Raw genomic sequence first — 19,196 nt, forward strand, 5'->3', positions numbered from 1 at the left:
CCCAGCTCTTGAATTCCTAAGTGATTTGGGGTGGGGGTGGGAAAAACTGCAAAAGCCAAAGTGTCTATGCTCGCCCCCCACCCTTGACCACCACAGCTCAGTGGGGGTTCCTGTCCCTGTCCCCTCCGGCGTCCCTGGCTCATGTGTGACTTCATCTGTCACTTGTTTAATGGTGGTAGCAAGAACCTTATCAGAACCAAGTCATTTTTGGCTCAAAGGATGAACGTAAAACTTAGAATTAAGTGTTGTAAATAAGCATCACAGAAAGGAAGATGTTCAAGCGACCTGAGTAATCCTTTTTGCTTTTTCAAGTTTCTGGCATCTCCATATAATACTTGGTAACCCTGTAGTGGTGAGGTATGATGCAACCGTAGATGATTTTTATTCCATTAAGACATTCTAAGTGATCAGGCCATTTCAACAGATTTCCTCCAGTACTGGAAGGACTAAAATTCATGAGCTCTGTAGACCTAAACCAGATGCATGTGAATTCAGACTACTCTGCATAACAGGCGCCCACGACAAGATTCCTAAAATTGTCTGGAGTGAGTGCATTGTCAACCTGTCTTTAGCTGGTGAGTTTTTAAACGGGTCCCCAAAGAACATACAATTGGACTTCGCTAATTTCATTGCAGCAGATGGCTCCCCGTGCCCTGCGAACACCCAAAACAAAACCCAGCATCCCTGTAGTTCTCCACTAAATGCCTAAAATGAGAGAGATAATTGCTGAGAACAAATAGTAAGGCTTCTCTGTTAAAATTCTATTTTCATTTGGTATCCCAAGTAGGTGTGTTTAATATCTAATGCAATGCTCACATACAAAGCTATTTTTAGCTCTTGTTTAACAACTTTAAAACACTGGAGAAGCTCAGAGTAAGAATAGACTAGTACCTACATCTGAGAGGTGGGCGGAACATGAACCAAAACCACCAAACGGAAGCAGTGCCTTTCCTATCTACCTTCAGCGCTGAGCAAAGGTAAAACAAGCGTGTGACCCTCACTTGTAAAGTGGCACTTCCAGGCTCACCTCAAAAACACTGCAAGGACCAAGGTGTTTCCCGTGCCTTCCCACGTCCAGTTTTTCGACCCCTCTGCCTGACACACTCTCAGGCGCTCTCACTTCTCCATTGATCTAGGCCAACCTCCCACCTCCAGAAAGCAGCTTCAGCACCATCACTAACATCAGCAGATGCCTGTCAGCCGGTAGTAGTTGAAAGACCATTTTATTAAAGGAACTCTCACTGAGCCTTAGCAACTAATGAGGTAGTGCTCCTTCGAATATTTACGTTTTAAGAGAGCTCACTTTCAATACAGATGAAGAGCAGACTGATAAAACTTCAGACAAGTATAATATTCTGGATGGTTTAGCACTAGTCAATTACTTGAGAAATGGCAAGCGGACTGGGCAGGACCCGGGTAACGAGACAGCAATTATCCATCTACAGGGTGGGACAAGAGTAGATTTACTCAAGTTCCTTAAACTCTCATTTACAACTATGAGCAGTTTGGTCTCAAAGGCCCTTCCAACTCTGAAGTCTGAGGCTCTGTAAGACTTCTCCGTGTAAGGTAAATTCCCACCACCCGTGACGGGTGTGTGTGGGCACACGTGTGCGTGTGTTCTTTTTCTTGACCTTGACTCTTAATTCATTTAGAGCCAAAGCCAACTAATTCAGCGCACAATCCCAGGGAGCCAAATTATATTTAATCTTTACATGGAATAGACCGGAAAGAAGTTCAGTATCAGTTTGCTTTTTATTTTTTCTGTTCAAAAGCCTCTTTAACAAATCATAAAATCAGGACCATAGCAAAATGAAGTTAATCAGGATGGGTTCCCGGAAGAAACAAAGCTGGCAAGACTACGAGAATCACACCCCTCCTTTCTCTCTTGTTACATTTGCTACAAGTGCAGCCTCATTAGCAGAGCAAAATTATAAAACTTACCTTCTGAAGGCTATCCGTTACCACACCCAATATTTGATGAGAGATCTGATGCACTTTCTGTCAGTTGTCAGTTTGCGCCTGCCATCCCAAAGTGAAGTACCAAAGCCCAGAATGAGGCACTTGTCGGAGCCCGGGGGGCATCGCGGAGCCCCGCCTCCCCGAACAGGCTCCCCGCAGTGCCGTTACCGGTGAGGAGTTCACTAGGAACAGGTGTCCTCCCTCCCAGGTACCACGGAATCGAATAGAATCCCTCCTTTCAGATTTATAGAGACACCTGCCGCTGCTGGATGGCAATTTGTAGAGACCTGTTGTGAATTATATAGCTTTATAGCGGATGTACAATCTGACAAAGACAGCCTGTTCAAATAACCCACCAAAAGCTGAAACTAAAGACTGCAGGCAAGCTTTCCACATTTCAGTGCATCTAAAGGTCAAGGAAAAAAACTGATTTAAATCTTTTCACATTATTTCAAGGTAATATTTATATAGTACTTCACAGTTCTCAGAAGAAATAAAGTAATACTAAAGACAGAAATTCTTTTCTCCTCACGTGTGTGCAGGAAGCAGCTGGTGAAGTTTTCTAAGATAAGAAACCAAAGCAGAACCGGCCTCTCCTTGGCCGCACACCGGGGAGTAGGCAGCGAGGCCCCAGGAAATCTCATGCCATTTCTTAAGTCCCTAAGCCCTCTTCCCTTCAAGAAAAAGATCATTTGACAAAATTACATTTTAACTAATACGTATAATCTATTGGAATTATTATTAGAAACCATTTTTATTGGCAAGTTCAATAAACAGGACTCATTTTTCACCTTACTCTTCTCCTCTGTTGTCTATAACGCAAAATCCACTTTCCCCTATCAAAACGGGGCTTGTTATGACCATTAAAATTCATTTTAAAATCCATTTTAGGGTTTTTTCCCCAAAAAACATTGGATAGTAGCACCTATGCTTCACAGCAAGAACTATCAGGGACAGCCAATGCTATTAATACTTGACCGGGACGTAAGCTGAATCCAGAAGGCATATTAAGAAAGAATAATAATAAAAAGAACAGCGTGAATCTGTGTGTATAATTTCAACATGATTTACTTCCATGTCAGTCTATTTTGATTTGTCTTGTGGAGATAATTAGTTCAGTCTTCAAGAAGGTACGTCTACTTCAGGCAAAGCCATGACAGATTCAATTAGGCTGAAGCTGCAAGAACTCAACCTCTGTGAGTTTGACACACGTCAAGAACACAACATCTGGCTCTTTAAACTTCCTGCTCTTCAGAGATACTCCAAATTTAAATTCAGCGCAGTGCAAGTCGATTTCTGCGACGATTTGGTTTGATTTATGCAATTCAAACAACTCTAAGTGCCCACTTCTGCGAACACACTCCTCTGGACAAAGCAGCTTCCGAGGTCCACACACGTGTAAATGCCTAAACACCTGCAGTAGCCACGCCCTCGTAGGTCTGAGCTCACTTAGGGTTTCAGAGCTGGACTTAAACCAGATTTATGAGCGTTTTTTTTTTCAGTGACACCACTGATCACTGGGAACAGGTTACAGTTGAAGCGAATAGCCTCCATGTAAACACCTAAAATACCTTTACTGAGATAATTCGGAACTTCCTCCTCCCTCCTCAGCACCACACTTCCCTGACTGTACAGTAAGTGATGAAATTTGCTGCTGCTTTATCATGAAAATTCCATCCATTATAAGCTACTCTGAAGGGATAAGAGGAGAAAGGGTCCCCCCACCCCTTGGCACCTTTCTCCTTAAGGGAGAGGCTGTAAACATAAAAATAGTCTTGCTGTCACCAAACGTAATGAAAATACACTGTTGTCAGTAACGTGCTCGGCACTCCGATTCCTCCACGTATCCTTCTTTCCCTCCTGTGTAACAAGAAGCGTTAGCAAAAATTTTGGTAGAAAAAATTCTCTTTACCTATACAAAGGCATCATGCCCTGCTTGTTGTAAAATCTTCACGTGTCCAACTTGTTCAGCCTACACACAAGCTTCAATGGGAATATCTGTTGTATGTTAAAGCAGCTGATGTGACATTGTTTGTAAATAAGGGTCTATGTATGCACCAAGGGGGATTATTAAACAATTACTAAAAATATGTGTGATAACGTGAGTTTTGTATTAATGCATTTGTATTTTAAATAAGTGTAGTGAAGCAAAGGGCATGAAGAAAAATAAAAAGTAAATTCCCCTACTGGCTTGCAATGTGGCGATACACATTACATGTCTCTGAGTGAGTCATTTAGATAACAAATGACTGGCGGAGAGTTAAAATGACTAGATCTGTCTCTTAATTAAGAATGATTCTCCATGGCTGGTGGGGCTCATTGGATTGAGTGCCAGCCTGCGAACCAAAGGGTCACTGATTTGATTCCCAGTCAGGGCACGTGCCTGGGTTGCAGGCCAGGACCCCAGTTGGGGGTGCATGAGAGGCAACCACACATTGATGTTTCTCTCCCTGTCTTTCTCCCTGCCTTCCCCTCTCTCTAAAAAAGAATAAATAAATAAAATCTTTTAAAAACTTTTTTTAAAAAGAGAATGATTCTTGCCCTGGCCAGGTAGCTCAGTTGGTTAGAACATCGTACCAATATGCCAACGTTGCAGGTTCAATCCCTGGTCAGGGCACACACAAGAATCAACCAATGAATGCATCAATAAAGAGAATAACAATTCAATGTTTTTCTCTCTCTCATCATTGAATAAAAATTTTTTAAAAAGAGTGATTCTTAACACATTAGGTCTGCAGTCATCGGTCACTGGGGCTTAAACAACATTACCGTATATGCTGTGTATGTAGGTCCAGAAGAAAACCCTGAAATAAAATGCTTGGTATCGGAGACCAATACTGTGCACACGCAGGTAAGATCCAGTCGTTCCCTCTAGGTTAGATGACCCATATCACTGTTCCCTAACTTACAGCAAAAGAGAAATTCACAGCCAGCCCCAGGGAAAACAGAAAGGCACTTGCCTTAGGTGCTCCTGTTGTGTCTTCCGAGTCCCCTTTCCTGCCCCTGACGCCCAGCATTTTCTACCTTCCTGATGTCACTATTCTGGGGTAAAGTTGGGCTACATGATTCAAACTTTTCTTACCCTCTTTCCTCCCTTACCTGGTAAAATGTCCCCATACCGTGGCCGGCTCTCTCAAGGACCCCGTCTGAAGCCAGCTAGACAACGTCTCTGCTGGAAACAGCCGGTGGCCTGCAATGCCTCTTTTAACTCAGTGACCATTACCAAGCACCTGCAAGGAGCCAAGTACTATCCCAGGTGTTGGGAACCAAGTGATGAGCAAAACAGCCAAATGTCTGTCCCTTGATCCAGTGAGGGAAGAAACAATAAGCAAAAAGTTCACCATGATCAGGGGTGCTGAAAGCTCAGGAGAGAACTGCAACACGAGGGGGGATGAGGAGTTCAGGAGAGGCTGGTGAAAGGACTTGCTCCGGGATTACAACGTCTCGGTTTTGGAGGCAGCAAACACCTGCATCTGAATGCTTTTAAGCCCTTAAAAATGTCCCTACCAAGTTACCCTGAAATATAGGAACCAAGTTTTTAGTAGAAATGTAGATAATTATTTATATATTTTTAAAGTCTAAACTCAACGTGTTCTATCCTACCTTAAACAAACACATGAAATCCCACCAGTGTAAAAGACATTAAGCAATTTCAGAAAACTGCAGAAACACATTCTTTTCCTTAAAGGGCTCTCTCAGCCCATCAGAACAATACAACAGGGGTGGCTAGAAACATAACTCTACTTGCTGAGTGGAAAGCTTGACACTTTTTAAGAGTCTTTGCAGAGATGGGGCAAACCCGAGTCATTTAGGGGGGAAAAAGTACAAAGCATCTGTATGTACTCTGAGTTAACCGGGCAAAGCGCGGCCGCAGATAAATGACATGAAGCACCATTCCAAAACCCAAACATCTTCCCTTTTTATTAATGCTCAAGAAGTGAACTTCAACATTTAATAAGCAAAACACAAATGAAAACACTGAATCTGTATGTATAATATCTGTAAACATACACATTATTACATGGATTTAATAATCCTAACCTAAATAGAACAATTGGTTCTCTGATCTCAAAATGAATTCGGTGTCGGCATTACTGTTTCTAACACACAGTGGTTCATATTTAACAGGAAGAATTATAGACACCCAAGTTCAGTATAATCAGGGATTGCATGTTAAAGTATAAATAGAGTCTTTAAGAAATAAGCTACATAATAAAATAAGTTTACTTTTGAATAGCAGTACAGTCATTTTCTTCAATCAATAAAAATATTCCTTGGTTATAAAGCAGCCTCATTTTGCAAATGTATTTTAGGAAAATAGCTCTAGCAATATTTGAAATGCCACACTTCTTTTTAAAAAGGCAGCAAAGCAACAGAATTTAGATTTTAAATAGCGTATTACAAAATAGTTCAACATATTATTTCTAAGCACAAAGTAAACTCCATTCTGAAGGATAATTTTAATCTCATAAAGCAAACTGTCCCGATATTTCTGTTGTCGTTTAAGGTCTAAATGTGTACAATTGGAGATAAATCATTACAAATATAGGACCATAAGCTTCAACACCGTCCACAACACAAATGCCCTGCATTATTACATCACTCTGGACGAAGCTCAGTTTGTTACCATGTGCTCAGCAAGGAAAATAAAGGCATGATACACTTCTGCAGCCTTATAACAGGATGAATTTGCAACAGTCAGCCTTATGAATGATAAAACAAAAAAATCAAGAAGTAATAAAACAAATGAATACTATATTCTCCCAAACACATCTTAATCTGCACTCTTCTCTTAAATATAAAATCTTTCAATGTTTTTCACATCCCGGAAGGAAATGATGGCAAAGACGAAAGTGCATCGTGTTCTAAAAGTGCTTTGTGTGTCTGTGTGTTTTGGAGATCTGTCCAGTAAGGAAGTTAAACATGTGCAAAAAATCAAGTCCAATGTCATGTGCAAAAACGAAACAGAGTAAGCAACACCAGTTGGTCACCTACTGGCACATTTTTTCCTATCTCGCAGAATCTTCTTGGGTCTAACTGTTTTAAATGCTGATTTCAAAATTGTTTCTGAGAGAGCCGTGATTCCCACAGTTCACACTGCTAGCTTTTTTAAGGAGTCTCTCTGAATTGCTATAATGATTTTTCGGAAGACAGCCGTATTTTCAAATTTTAAATAAATGGCTATGGTCAACATGTGCCACGGACTCCTCAATTCACGCCCTAAATATACATGTATATGTACACACACGCGCGTGCCCTCTGAACACTCCGGGTCAGCTCAACAGTTCTCGTCCACCAGCTTCGAGCCCTTTATCCCCCGGTAGGTGACCCGGCTCGGCCTCACCAAGACGCCGTGGTTTGGCTTGCAGGTGAAATAGCGCGTGTCACCCACCGCTCCATCGTTCTTCCCCTTGGCGCTGCGGAGCTCCAGTCCAAGCCAGATGCCTGCGGCGAAGTCCGTGGGGCCCACGTACCTCACGGTGCCCATCTCGTTGGAGCTGGTGAGCAGGACCTGCGCGCCCTCGCGCAGCCGCGCGCCCCGCTCCGCGCCCGCCGGGGCCGCGCCGCTCCAGCTGCGCCGCAGGGCCGGTCTGGACCTGCGCACGGGGGAGAGACGGACAGACTGACGCGCCCAGCCCTCTCCACGCACGCCGTGCCAGCTCCCCATCCGGTGGCCAAGTCCGTACCTTACCTTCACAACTGGATTATTTATCCTGAATAGCAATTATTGGAATATACTTTTGTTTGATAGTTTAGATTTAGAAGATTTGTTTCTCCTTTGACTATTTTAATTCTACACTAACTGGATTTAAGGCGTACACATAAAGATGTATATAAAGATACATTTAAGACCCTTGAACCAGCCACCCTCTACGGTCTGTCTTTTGTTCTTTTGTTCCTTGCAACACCAGTCACCACGCATTTTGGTCACACTCTCTATAAATAAAAATCACTGAGCTTTAAAATTGAATACGTATCCTCAAGAGTATTCTATTCTCACACAGGTGTCGAGTCTCCATCTGTAGGAGTCGGTAAAGCTTCATCCACTCCCTCTTCACAGCACGCGCAGAGCGCAGACACAGTCCTCCCGTGACCCCGGTCGCCTCGGGCACGCAAGGCCTCGCAGGCCCTGGGTCCCCACGCCCAGACCGCCGCTCCTCCCGTCTCTCTGCAGCGTGCCTCCCACCCACCGACATCCCGATGCTCGCTCCGTGCCTCCCCCGTCAGCATCCTTACACCCTGGTGCCCCTTAGCACTCTCTTCCATTCTGCCTAAGAATTCCTGAATACCTTCAATAAAGTGGAGCATCAACTCACCGCCCTTAAACTCGCTCAGCTCCTCAAGTGAGGGGACGAATTTCAAAATTCTCAAAATCACTGAAGGTTTTAAGGAAGGGAAGCAAACACCCACCCAGCCCCGCTCAACAGCACCTCACAGCTCCGAGGACCCAGCGCTAGGCTCCCAGGGAAACCTCAGGTCTACGCAAAGCCGCCCAGCCTCAGGCCAGGTGAGTGTGGAAACGCCCCCTTGCGGCTCAGCGGATGGTCAAGGTCCCCACCTGGGCTCTCATCTACAGGGGCTTCTAGGGTCTCACTACCTGAGCAAGGATACGCACTTCCCTGCTCAGGAACCAGTCCCCCCCACCCACGACATCATTCATAGATTTATTGGAAGGATTTAAAAATAAAAAGAAAAAAGAATCCCTTAACCCAAACAATCTGGAAGAGCCTCACATTCCTCTAAAGGTAAAATAGTTTCTAAAAGTCTTAGAAAACTGTGAGGGGAAGTAAAGTGGGTGTAGGATCAATAAATCTAAATGAAAAAAAGAGAGAGAGAGAGATTCTCTCTATGAGAAACAAAGGGGAAAAAAAAAGCATTTTGCGCAGTATACCCCGGAAGATGAAGGGGGAGTATTTTTTTAAAGGCTGGTAAGGTTACCTTTTGCAAACAGGGCTGATATTTCCTTTGTATATTGCTGAAAATGTTAAATCTCTAATTAAGTAAACAGTTTTAAAAAATCAATCCACCCTATTCAATTATAACAAAGTGTAAATCCCTCCCACTTTTACTGAGTACTAAAGGGATTTGAAAACACATGCAGTAGGGCACTCAGTCACTGCTGACACTCTTTATTGCAGAAGAGAGAGGGCGAGGCCTCTCCCCGGAGTGTGAACACTCCACCACCAACGCAAAACACTCCGCATTCTACTTCCCTCTCTTCACAGACTCTCGCCATGTTGGTCTTGAAAGGTGTTTTTCTAAATCTTCTTAATACTCACTTGGCAAAAGCATTTCTTCTGTTAATCTCTTTTTGGGAAGAAGCAGAAGTTGTACTAAAGCTTCTCCTAAAACCTAAATATGAAAGTTAAGGTCAGAAGAGGAAAAATAAATCACAAATTTGCAGTCCTTATTAAAAGTTATCTTTTATCATTTCTTCTATAGATGTTCTATTAGCTCAAATGTTTCTTTGAAACAGAAAGCAAAGAAAATGCACGCATACAGAATGCAAAAGCCGTTTAGATTCCATGACAAATTTTTATCTTCCCTTTCTCACACACAACACACACACAGGAGGAACAAGACCATGACATCACTTCTGGAAGTTGTGTTACAAAATTTCTTGAAGACCAAATGAAACTGAATTATACATTGATTAAGCCGAATCTTTGTTTCTGAAATATTAATCTTGATAAATCACACAAAAAGGATAAAATAATTTTAAAACACTATCACTAAATATATCCAATTTATAAAATATTAAGTAGTAAGTTTCAGAGCTTGTGATTGCTGTCATCCCAATGACAGAGGAATTTTAAAAAAAAAGATTTCACACCAGGTAAATTTCTAAAAAGCTGTTTTTAAAAAGAATGGGACTTCAGTCCTGGCAGTTAAGGGCAGACCAGATGTGCTCAATGACTCTCTTGATTAAAGCAAGTACAATTTAAAACGACAGTGTTTTCAATACTGTTGAGCTGACACAAAAGGCAGAATTTCAAAGAGGCCGAAACCTAAAAAGAGGAACCATGAGAGGTGAGGGGACCAAGCACCAAAGCCATCTACCACCATGGACCACGGGATGCTTCCGCCTCACCGACGCCCAGGAGACGGGGAAGGACACCTTCTCCTGGGACAGACGGCCTGGAGCTGCCGAGATGGGGATTCTCACAGGTCTCCTGGTCAAGGTGAGGATCCCAAACTGCTCACCCTCGGTGTGAGGTTAGCGAAACCAGATGAAATACCGTTTGACAGGGACAAAGGGAAGCTGGACTGTGTTAACATCAATGCTCAAAAAAAGGCAGTATTTCCTCCTCTCAAAATTGGTGATCATACGCGAGTTTTATTTTATCTGTAATATTTTTTAAAAATTGCAGAGCTGATAAATTAAAACACTTCCAGGCTGTCAGTGTCTCCAGACAACTGCCGGAAGTAAATGTAATTTTCTCTGCAGGCCTCGGAGATCCCCATACATTGAATTCTGAGTAAAAGGAGCATTTTACAATAATAAACTACAAAACTCACAAGGATAAAAGGCACCATAAGTTAGGCTCAACGGAAACATATGGCAGAATCAGATTCACAAAGACTTCAGATATTGAATTATTTAACATAAAATAAAAGATAACATTTAAAATGTTTAAAGACACAACATAAAACTTGAAGATATGGGGAAAGAATGAATGACAGTAAGTAACAACCAAATTTACAAAAAGAAATTAAAAATTTATCATCAAAAACTCTGTGGTTAGGTTAAGCAGCTAAATAAATGTAGCTGCAGAAAGGACCGGGAAACGGAAAGGTCTGAAGCCGTCGAGATGCCGCCCACTGAGACCAAGTTGTGAAAAGGACGGAAAGGGCATGGGAAAGCGAGAGAGTCTACTCTTCTCCTCACCCGAGTTTCAGAAACTGATAATAAAGAGAATGAAGGAGAAAATAACTTAAGTATGGGGACAAGGGTTTTCACAGAACTAGTCAGGCATTAACTTCCAGACCCAGGAAGCCCCGCGGTGCCAGCAGGAGAAACAAAAGGAGCCTGCATGGAGACGAGTCACAGTGAGACTGCAACGCAGAGGGGACGGAGGCCTTGAGGAGCGATCAGCAAGAAAAGTCACCGACTGCAGTATGACTTACACTCCTGGCTGACTTCTCAAAAAAGTGACAGAGACAGAAAACAGAATTATATTGCTAGTGTGCAGGGAGGAAATATTTCCAAACTTAAATTTTCACTAAGTTTTCAATTTACCCAGTAAAACTGTCATTAGAAAAAACTGCCCTGGCTGGTGTGGCTCGGTGAACTGAGCACTGGCCTGCGAACCACAGGGTCACCTGGACGGCTCCCAGTCAGGGCACACGCCTGGGCTGCGGGCCAGGTCCCCAGTAGGGGGCGTGGGAGAGGCAACCACACACTGGTGTTTCTCTCCCTCTCTTTCTTCCTCTCTTCCCCTCTCTAAATATAAATAAATAAAATCTTAAAAAAAAAGAAAAGACAAAAACTGAGAGACTTTGCTACCAACAGACCCTTTCTAAAAGGACTTTTAAAGAATGTACACGAGGTAGAAAGGAAATGATTCCAAGTAGAAGTTTCGAGGATTAATGACCAGAGATATTTGAAATATGTGAGCAAGTTAAACAAGTATTGATTATATATAAAACTATTATAATAAGGAAAATTTGTAGGGAAAATAAAATAGAAACTGAATAACTGTTTCTAAAAATTTTCTAGTATTTGGGAAAGAGTAAACATGATTACTTAGATTTCACTAAGTATGTATGTCAAAGTACCTCGAGTAATTACTAAGAAGCATATTTATAGGTATAACTTTTATACAAGTAGAGAATGAAATGGGGTAAAAGGAAGGTAGGAACATAGCCAGAATTACATCAAGAAAGAAAAAATATTTGAGTATAAGAATATTGAAAAAATATAAAACAAAATAGCATAGATAATTGCAAAGAAAGCTGATATATGATAAAAAGAATTATTATAAAAGCAATACCATTATATTAACAGCCAGAAGTGAATTAATGTAGGTATAAACCTAATTAAACATGTACAAAATCTACATGAGGGAAAGTATAAAACTCTGATGAAAGAAATCAAAAAAGATCTAAATAACTGGAGAGGTATTCTATATTCATGGATAGAAAGACTCAATATTAAGAGATTCGTTTTTCCCAATTTGAACTATACATACAATGCAATCCCAATGAAAATCCCAGCAAACTATTTTGTAGGCATCAACAAATGGATTATAAGTGTATATGAAAAGGCAAAGGCCCAGAATAACCGACAAAATATTGAGGAAGAAGATCAAAGTCAGAGGGCTCACACTACTAAACTAAAAGAATTGCTACAAAGCCACAGTAACGAGACAAGGTGTGTTAGCGGACACAGGCAAAGACCGGGTGCGGCAGAAGTGAGGCCTGCTTCAGTGTGGCTGGTAGGGTAATAATATGGGTGTCATAATTCATAGTTTTAATTTAAATATTTCACCTAAAATGTCATATGCTGTGTTTGAGTGTGATGTTATGTTACAGAATTACATGCTTATGATTTTGCAATAAAAGGTGTTATAATAAAAAGGGGTGTTATTTGTGCCGGCCCCTGTAGATCAAGGACCAGAAGAGAGAGCCCAGACACACAAATACAGCCAACAGATCTTTGACAGACGAGCACGGGAAGTTCAGCGGGGAAAGGACGGTCTTTTCAGCAAGAGTGCTGGAACAGCCAGACAGCCCCATGCCCAGATAAATAGATAGATAAATAAATAAATAAATAAATAAATAGAAACACAGATCGCACACTTTTCATAAGAAATTAGCTCAATGGATCATAAATGTAAATTAAAACGCAAAATGATAAAACTCCCAGGAGAAAATCAGGACAACCTTGGGTTTGGCAAGGATGTTTTAGGTACACCCCCCAAAAAACACACATTGGTGTTTCTCTCCCTCTCTTTCACCCTCCCTTCTCCTCTCTGAAAATAAATAAATAAACTCTTTAAAAAGAAAGAATAATTAACATAAAATTCAACGTTCATAACCTGAGCCCAGCCATGTGAAAAGGGAGGTAGAAGAGCTAGGGGGTTCCGCTCAAGTCATCGTCCCCTTCGGCTTGGGGGTGGCTAGCAGATGTCTGCTTTATGAGTACCTAAACTATACAGGTACATTTTATATACTCTTCGGTATACATACAGTCTTCCCAATAAGATGCTTCAGTAAATAAAAGCAAAGAAATAATTACTAGAAACATAAAACTGTGTAATCTTACCAGGATAAGAATGATTCTGTTTATTCGAAGAAATTTCTGAAAGTGTATCCAGGGAATCTGGGACTCTGTAAATGAAACAGGTAAAAACTAGGTAAAAGGCAGGTGTCAGGAGAAAGCCACCCAAGCAGAGGAAACAACGTGCGCAAAGACTGTGGGACAGGAGGCACATTTTTAAATGGGAAGGGAGAGAGAGATGGCCAGCTACAGCCTGGAAGGGTGCTGTGCCAGACTGTGACTGGTCACTACTTTATTAAGACTGTCCTCACGCAGTCCCTAGTTTAAAATTCCTCCTTCTTGAAAATCAGGGGTGTCGTTAAAGAGCTCCTACGTTGGCTTAAATGAGGAACTCCTCGAAATCAGGGACCATGTCTGTTTTATTTGCTCACAGAATGCCTACACAGCACAAAGTGGGAAAAGACACTTAATAGTATTTGATGGTGATGAATGAGACAATCAGAAGATGACAGGAAGACAGCTGGATCGCGACAGCAGTTCATTTAGAGAGAGCCCCGCTTCTTTTCAGAGGGGGCTGCTTTTAAATGAATCACCTTAAAGAAGACCAAATAGAAGGCAAGAAAAAAAACAAATGAGAAAACATGTGTTCATTAACAAAGCGAGAAAAAGATGAAACCATGGAAAAGAAAGTGACTTCACAATATAAAGGAGATGAAAAGCTGGTTCAGCATAAAAAACACTGCACTCGACTTGATCAATACTTACTGTGCCTACCGTATGCCACACTGTGTTCTCTGGGTAATCAAACATGAAATGAAGAACCCCTGACCTTGCGACTAGGAGACTGGAGCAACGCGTTAATGAAGATTTGTCCAAAGTAACCTGAGAACCCAGAAGACCGTCCCTCCCCTATTAAGATGGTCCATAAACGCTCCGACCTCACAGTTCCTTTGGGTATCCACCTCCTTCCTTCTGTGCTGCCCCACACATGCAAAAAGAGAATGTTCATCTATCTGTCGTCGGTTTCATTCACAGACCCACCCCCACCCCACCCCACCCGACCCCACCCAACCCCGGCTACTGATCCTGAGGGTACAGGAGAAGTTCGTCCGCCCTACACGAGCTGTGAGACTTCAGCTCAATTACTTCATCTCTTGAAAGTTTCTTCACCTTGCAAATGGGAATGCTCACAGTACCCCCCTGGGTCTGTGAGGACCGATGAGACGTGCATCCAAAGTGTGGCGTGCCGAGGCCACCACTCACTAAACACTCACTGCACGTTCGGAATAGAGAGGTACTGTGATTTCCCAGCTCACCCGACCAGATTCTTATTAGGATCGAATAAAGCAACATTTAATCGAAGAGCCTTTATAAACTGCAAAGCATGGTATGTTAAATGCTACATTATCATAAATAATAAAATCACAACAAGCACATCATGGAAACAAATACAAACATTATAAGTAATTACTCAACGTGAAAAACAAAGAAAGGAAATGGATATAAAAACTGTTCCCTGTGGCAGGATGTCGTCACACAGTCCAGCTGGAAGAGAAGTGGCGGAGCTGCCAGGCTGCGCCTGTAGCCCTGCTCTCGTGAGCCAGGTTATACCCTACATATTACCTTCTGCTTAAAGATTAGCATCCCACTTCCCCTCTGCAAAGCAGACCAAGCCAGCCTCTTCCGGCACGTAAGTCATGCTACAAAACAGGACCTGGAATTTCATGATGACTTAGTTTCTGCTCAACACATTGTTTCAAACCAGAGTGAGCTGGTGCAAGAGTGTGTTATCTTAAGAAGAGATACCGAGGAGGTATATATCACACATAAATCCTTGAAGCTTCACTTCCCCCCAAGATCTACTGCCTATCTATTTTTGAAAACTAAAGAAATCAGAAGGAAAAGCCATTTTGGTTCCATTAGGTTTGCAGGAGAATGAATGGGGTGCCTGAGGCAATCAGGGAGCATTTTTACTTTTGTTTGCATGACAGATTAAGCTTGCCGCTCTCACTGTTCTTAGCTGCAGACGTCATTTCTAATAGCCCATGCAGTGCTCATAGCGTTTGCAAATGAGGAATAAAGGAGGTTTTTAAAATTGCAAATCTTCCGCAAAGCAGATTTAGCTTTCCTGGGGCCTTCTCTCCGAAGGAGGTGGCTGGTTAACCCCTTGAGAGACGACGAGGGCTGCAGCCCGTGCACGTCGTCCGTATAAAATCAGGGGCTCTCACCACAAACCACGCAGATTACAGAACGTTCCTGTGAGTAAACACGAGTCCCACCTCTCCTCACCTCTGAACCCTGGATGGGGGTGCAAAGATTCCGTATCTCGGAGAACAGCTGAAGTACTGCACGCCTCCGACGGAACCGTCGTTCTTGCCGTGGGGCTTCTCAAGCTCTATCCCGTACCAACACCCTGGAACGAGAACGGCTACGCTGTTGCGCACGCCCGGAGTCTAGATGGCTGCGCGTCTCCACAAATGACCGAAATGAGGGACAATCACCATGATCGCTCAGCTCGCAAACGATAAAATTTGAAAAGTGGAGAAATGAACAGGAAAGGCATTTTACAAGCTTGATTGCAGAGCTGTACGTTAAGAGAGAAAGCTAAAATGCACACACTTGGGCGAGGATTAGCTGTAATGCAAGTAGTATGTGACCAAAATTTATCTGAAAGCCATAATGAACAAGACACTGTCCTGGCCTGGGTGACACGGTGTGTCGAGAGGGGAAGTGCAGCCTCATATTGAGGTCTGTAAGTGAACAGGCGATCTGTTCATTTTACTCCCCCAATACCAGAAACGCCACAAACAGTTCTTAACTAATTAAAAGACAAAAGTGATATGGAAAACATGCCACACATCATGGCGAGTCCTTGTTTCCCATCCCCCCAGACTCCCACTCAGGATGAAAAGAAATATTCTTTCTAACCTGAATGAAAAGATTTAGATTCATTAAGAGGAAGGAGTTTCAAAAAGGCTTTTAAGTCTTTAAAAGGGTCTACTCTAAGAAAAGTCACACAATTTCCTTTCCTAGAGAGCCTAAATTACAGTAGCGAGGTTGCTCTTAGTGTGGTAAATATTAGGTAAATGGACAAACACACCTCAAGTAAAGATCCTCGAACTGAGGGTACCTCAAGACCAGTTAAAAGTACCTAATAACCCATTAATTTTTTTTATTTAAAAGGAAAATACACTAGTAATTGTATTCAGTCTCTTAAATCAGTATGAAATAAAAAATAAGGATATAGGTATTGAAAAACTTACTACAAATTATAAATTCCAAAATACAAAAACACTGTTTCTTTCAAATTACTAGTTTGAAGAGTCCATTATGTAATGCCTAAGAAGGCAAACTAGAAGTTCTTAGTATTTTTCCCTCTTACGTTCAAAAGGCTGACACTTGAGCCCATCTCCAAACACTGGAGTTTGGGTTGGAAACATTAATTGCGTGGCCATGTCTTTTGTGTTGAAGCAGCCCTACTATGCACAAGCAGAGAGCAACGTACACGAGCCTATTGCGCAGGCACAACCGATGCTCTGAAAGCAGGTCACCGCCTGTCTGCAGGCCATTAGCCAGCTTAGCCTGGTGGCCACTGCTCTCTCTCTGGCTGCCGGAGCTACGACTTTCCATATTTTACTCCTGCCACTGACACTTTCCTACATGACCTTTTGCATTTTCCCATGTTAATATACCACATAACTGCTCCGTGTTTACCACATAACCTTTGAAAACGTGTAACACGCAGCAGAAGGACATTATGACAAGTGCCAACAACAGCGGGTGCACACCGTCGGGTGGTGACAGGCATGCACACCCTCCGTGCGAGTGGTCCTGCCCTTCCAAGGCGGCACTGATAACAGGCAAACGGGGACAAAAGGGCACCCTCACAGGGCCGGACCCCCTCATCCACGGACACCTGGAGAGGAGAGTGCATTCGATAGTCCTGAACCATCTAACTTCTGAGGCCATAAGAAATACATGTCACTGCTTTCTAAAAGGCAGCATAATTTTAACAAAAGTTTCTAACTTTTATTATATTTGCTTATTACTTCCCAAATGTCTAAATGCTTCACATTAAGAATTTAAAAATTAAAAGTCAGACCAAACAATGAACTGTACCTGTTGAATCAAACCACTCCTGCCTTGTCTGACATAATCACAGAAAGAACCTCAAAAACATACATGGTGACTGTGCAAAATAAGCCTACCTTTAGGGCTCCTAAGTTTTCATCTGGGAACTAGATTAAGAGCATCCTAACTGATGTCCATTACTACCTGGAGGCCTAGGAGAAACATAAACTATAAAACACACAGCCCCTCTCAAACCAATGGTTAGACCGCAATCGTAAGTGGTATTAGTGAAAGAATGAGTTGGGAGAAAATTCTCCCTGGTGCACTCGGGTGTCTGCGTGTCTCTGTGGACAGAGGCAGTGACTGGCTTCCCGTGCATGTCTGCAGAGGACAGCCTTGGAGGACAGACGGAGAGTCTTCCCCCGGACAAAAGACCGGTGTGCAGGTGTGACCGGCCCTCTCTGTCTCACCCTCTGGGGACTGGGGCTCAGGGAACAATTGCAAAAAAAACCCCCAAATGATGACCCTCTGGCTCCTGCTATTGTTGTCAGCACTCAAGTCCCCTGTCTCTGACCCAGGGGCCCAGCACCTTCTGACAGCCTCTGTGAACCCTGGCGACTTAACCTGCCAGCTGGCAAACACGGCAACATCTCAGACCCTTCACAGTTCTTCCACAGACTGCTATGAACTCTTTAAAAAAAATCAACGTCCTCAGTAACCTGGTCCTCACAGGCTGCGACACCGCCACGTGCCAACACAGCACAGTGCTGTTCAAAACATGCGAGCACAGACCACTCGACTGGCTTCTACTGCAGGCCACAGCCACTAAAGATAACCTCTCCTTTGGGAAACACAATACAAGCCCAGCTTGGAGTTAATACATAAACACACAGCGGATTTTTAAGGCCCCGCGGTAAGCAAAAGCTCTGCCATTTTCCTTTGAACCCGTGTCTCCCTTTCTCTCCAGCCCACTCGGACAAAAGCTGTGTGCGGTTAGCTCATCACTGACTCATGTTCAAGATTATCTGCAATAAAATTTAATCCTAAAAAGTTGTCTCTGGTATTAAGCACACTCAGGAATCCGTGAGAGTAAAATTGGAGAGTGACAACTAATTTTAACACTAGGCAATTTAAAACACAACTGGCAAGAAAGTTTTATGGGTAACAGTCAACCTGAGTACAAACAGTCTGCGTTTCAATCATTGTTTTGCATTTTCTGCACCACAGTTACCAAATGTTGATCAAAAACTCTCTAAAATGAAAGGGCACTTACGCATAACATTTTAAACCCCTTGTATTGTAAAGGATTCAAATTGAACAAAGAACATCAGATGCATCACCTGGAGCAAAGTTTGTCGTCCCAAAGAACCTGATGGTGCCAATTCTCTGGCCGACCACCAGCACCCTGTCTCCCAGCTGGAGCTCTCCTTCACAGCGGGTGCTGTTCGCTACAGATGTTGCTGAGGAACTCAAACCTGTTACGTTGTTTGGTGGGGGAAGGGGACAGGGCAGGAAAAGAGGAGAAAAAACAAAGGGGAAAAAAATCAAAAAGCACATTAGCCAAAAATGTATGATATATTCTCACCAGTCTGGCTGGCTGGAGATTTCCATACAGGATGCCTTTCATTACATCTCATCACAGCGCTGACTTCCAACCTTGCTCATCTCATGGCACACAAACTAAATACTAAAATTCTGCAGCACACCAAAAAATATATTGGTGTGTCGGCTGTTGCCATGTTTTTGCTTGACAATCTAAAGGGAAAGAGGTTGGTGCCTCTGACTGGTCCCTTGTGGCATGTGGCACACCGGCTGGAAACCGCGGCTCCACACAGTTCTGTTTCTCGTGTGTGAGGCTGAGCTGCCCGCACAAGTGCCAGGGACGATGCCTGCTGGCCCTGTCTCAACTGTCTGGTGGCGCCCCCTCCCAAAGAAGAGGGGA

At 42.9% G+C, this 19,196-nt stretch overlaps 1 protein-coding gene across 6 annotated transcripts in view; it reads right to left on the minus strand.

Moving 5' to 3' along the window:
• Window positions 1-5,859: 5,859 nt before the first annotated feature.
• Window positions 5,860-19,196, minus strand: part of CLIP4 (CAP-Gly domain containing linker protein family member 4) — a 62,315-nt gene continuing 48,978 nt past the window's right edge. For all 6 annotated transcript variants that reach the window (XM_053925371.1, XM_053925370.1, XM_053925369.2 and 3 more), the window contains 5 exons: window positions 18,595-18,729; window positions 15,473-15,596; window positions 13,229-13,293; window positions 9,240-9,312; window positions 5,860-7,556 (listed from right to left, as the gene is read on the minus strand). In XM_053925371.1, coding sequence (XP_053781346.1) covers window positions 7,238-7,556; window positions 9,240-9,312; window positions 13,229-13,293; window positions 15,473-15,596; window positions 18,595-18,729 — 716 coding nt within the window. In that variant the 3' untranslated portion in view covers window positions 5,860-7,237. The remainder of the gene's footprint in view (window positions 7,557-9,239; window positions 9,313-13,228; window positions 13,294-15,472; window positions 15,597-18,594; window positions 18,730-19,196) is intronic.

Source organism: Desmodus rotundus, chromosome 5, assembly GCF_022682495.2.
Source record: "Desmodus rotundus isolate HL8 chromosome 5, HLdesRot8A.1, whole genome shotgun sequence".
NCBI classification, from domain to species: domain Eukaryota; kingdom Metazoa; phylum Chordata; class Mammalia; order Chiroptera; family Phyllostomidae; genus Desmodus; species Desmodus rotundus.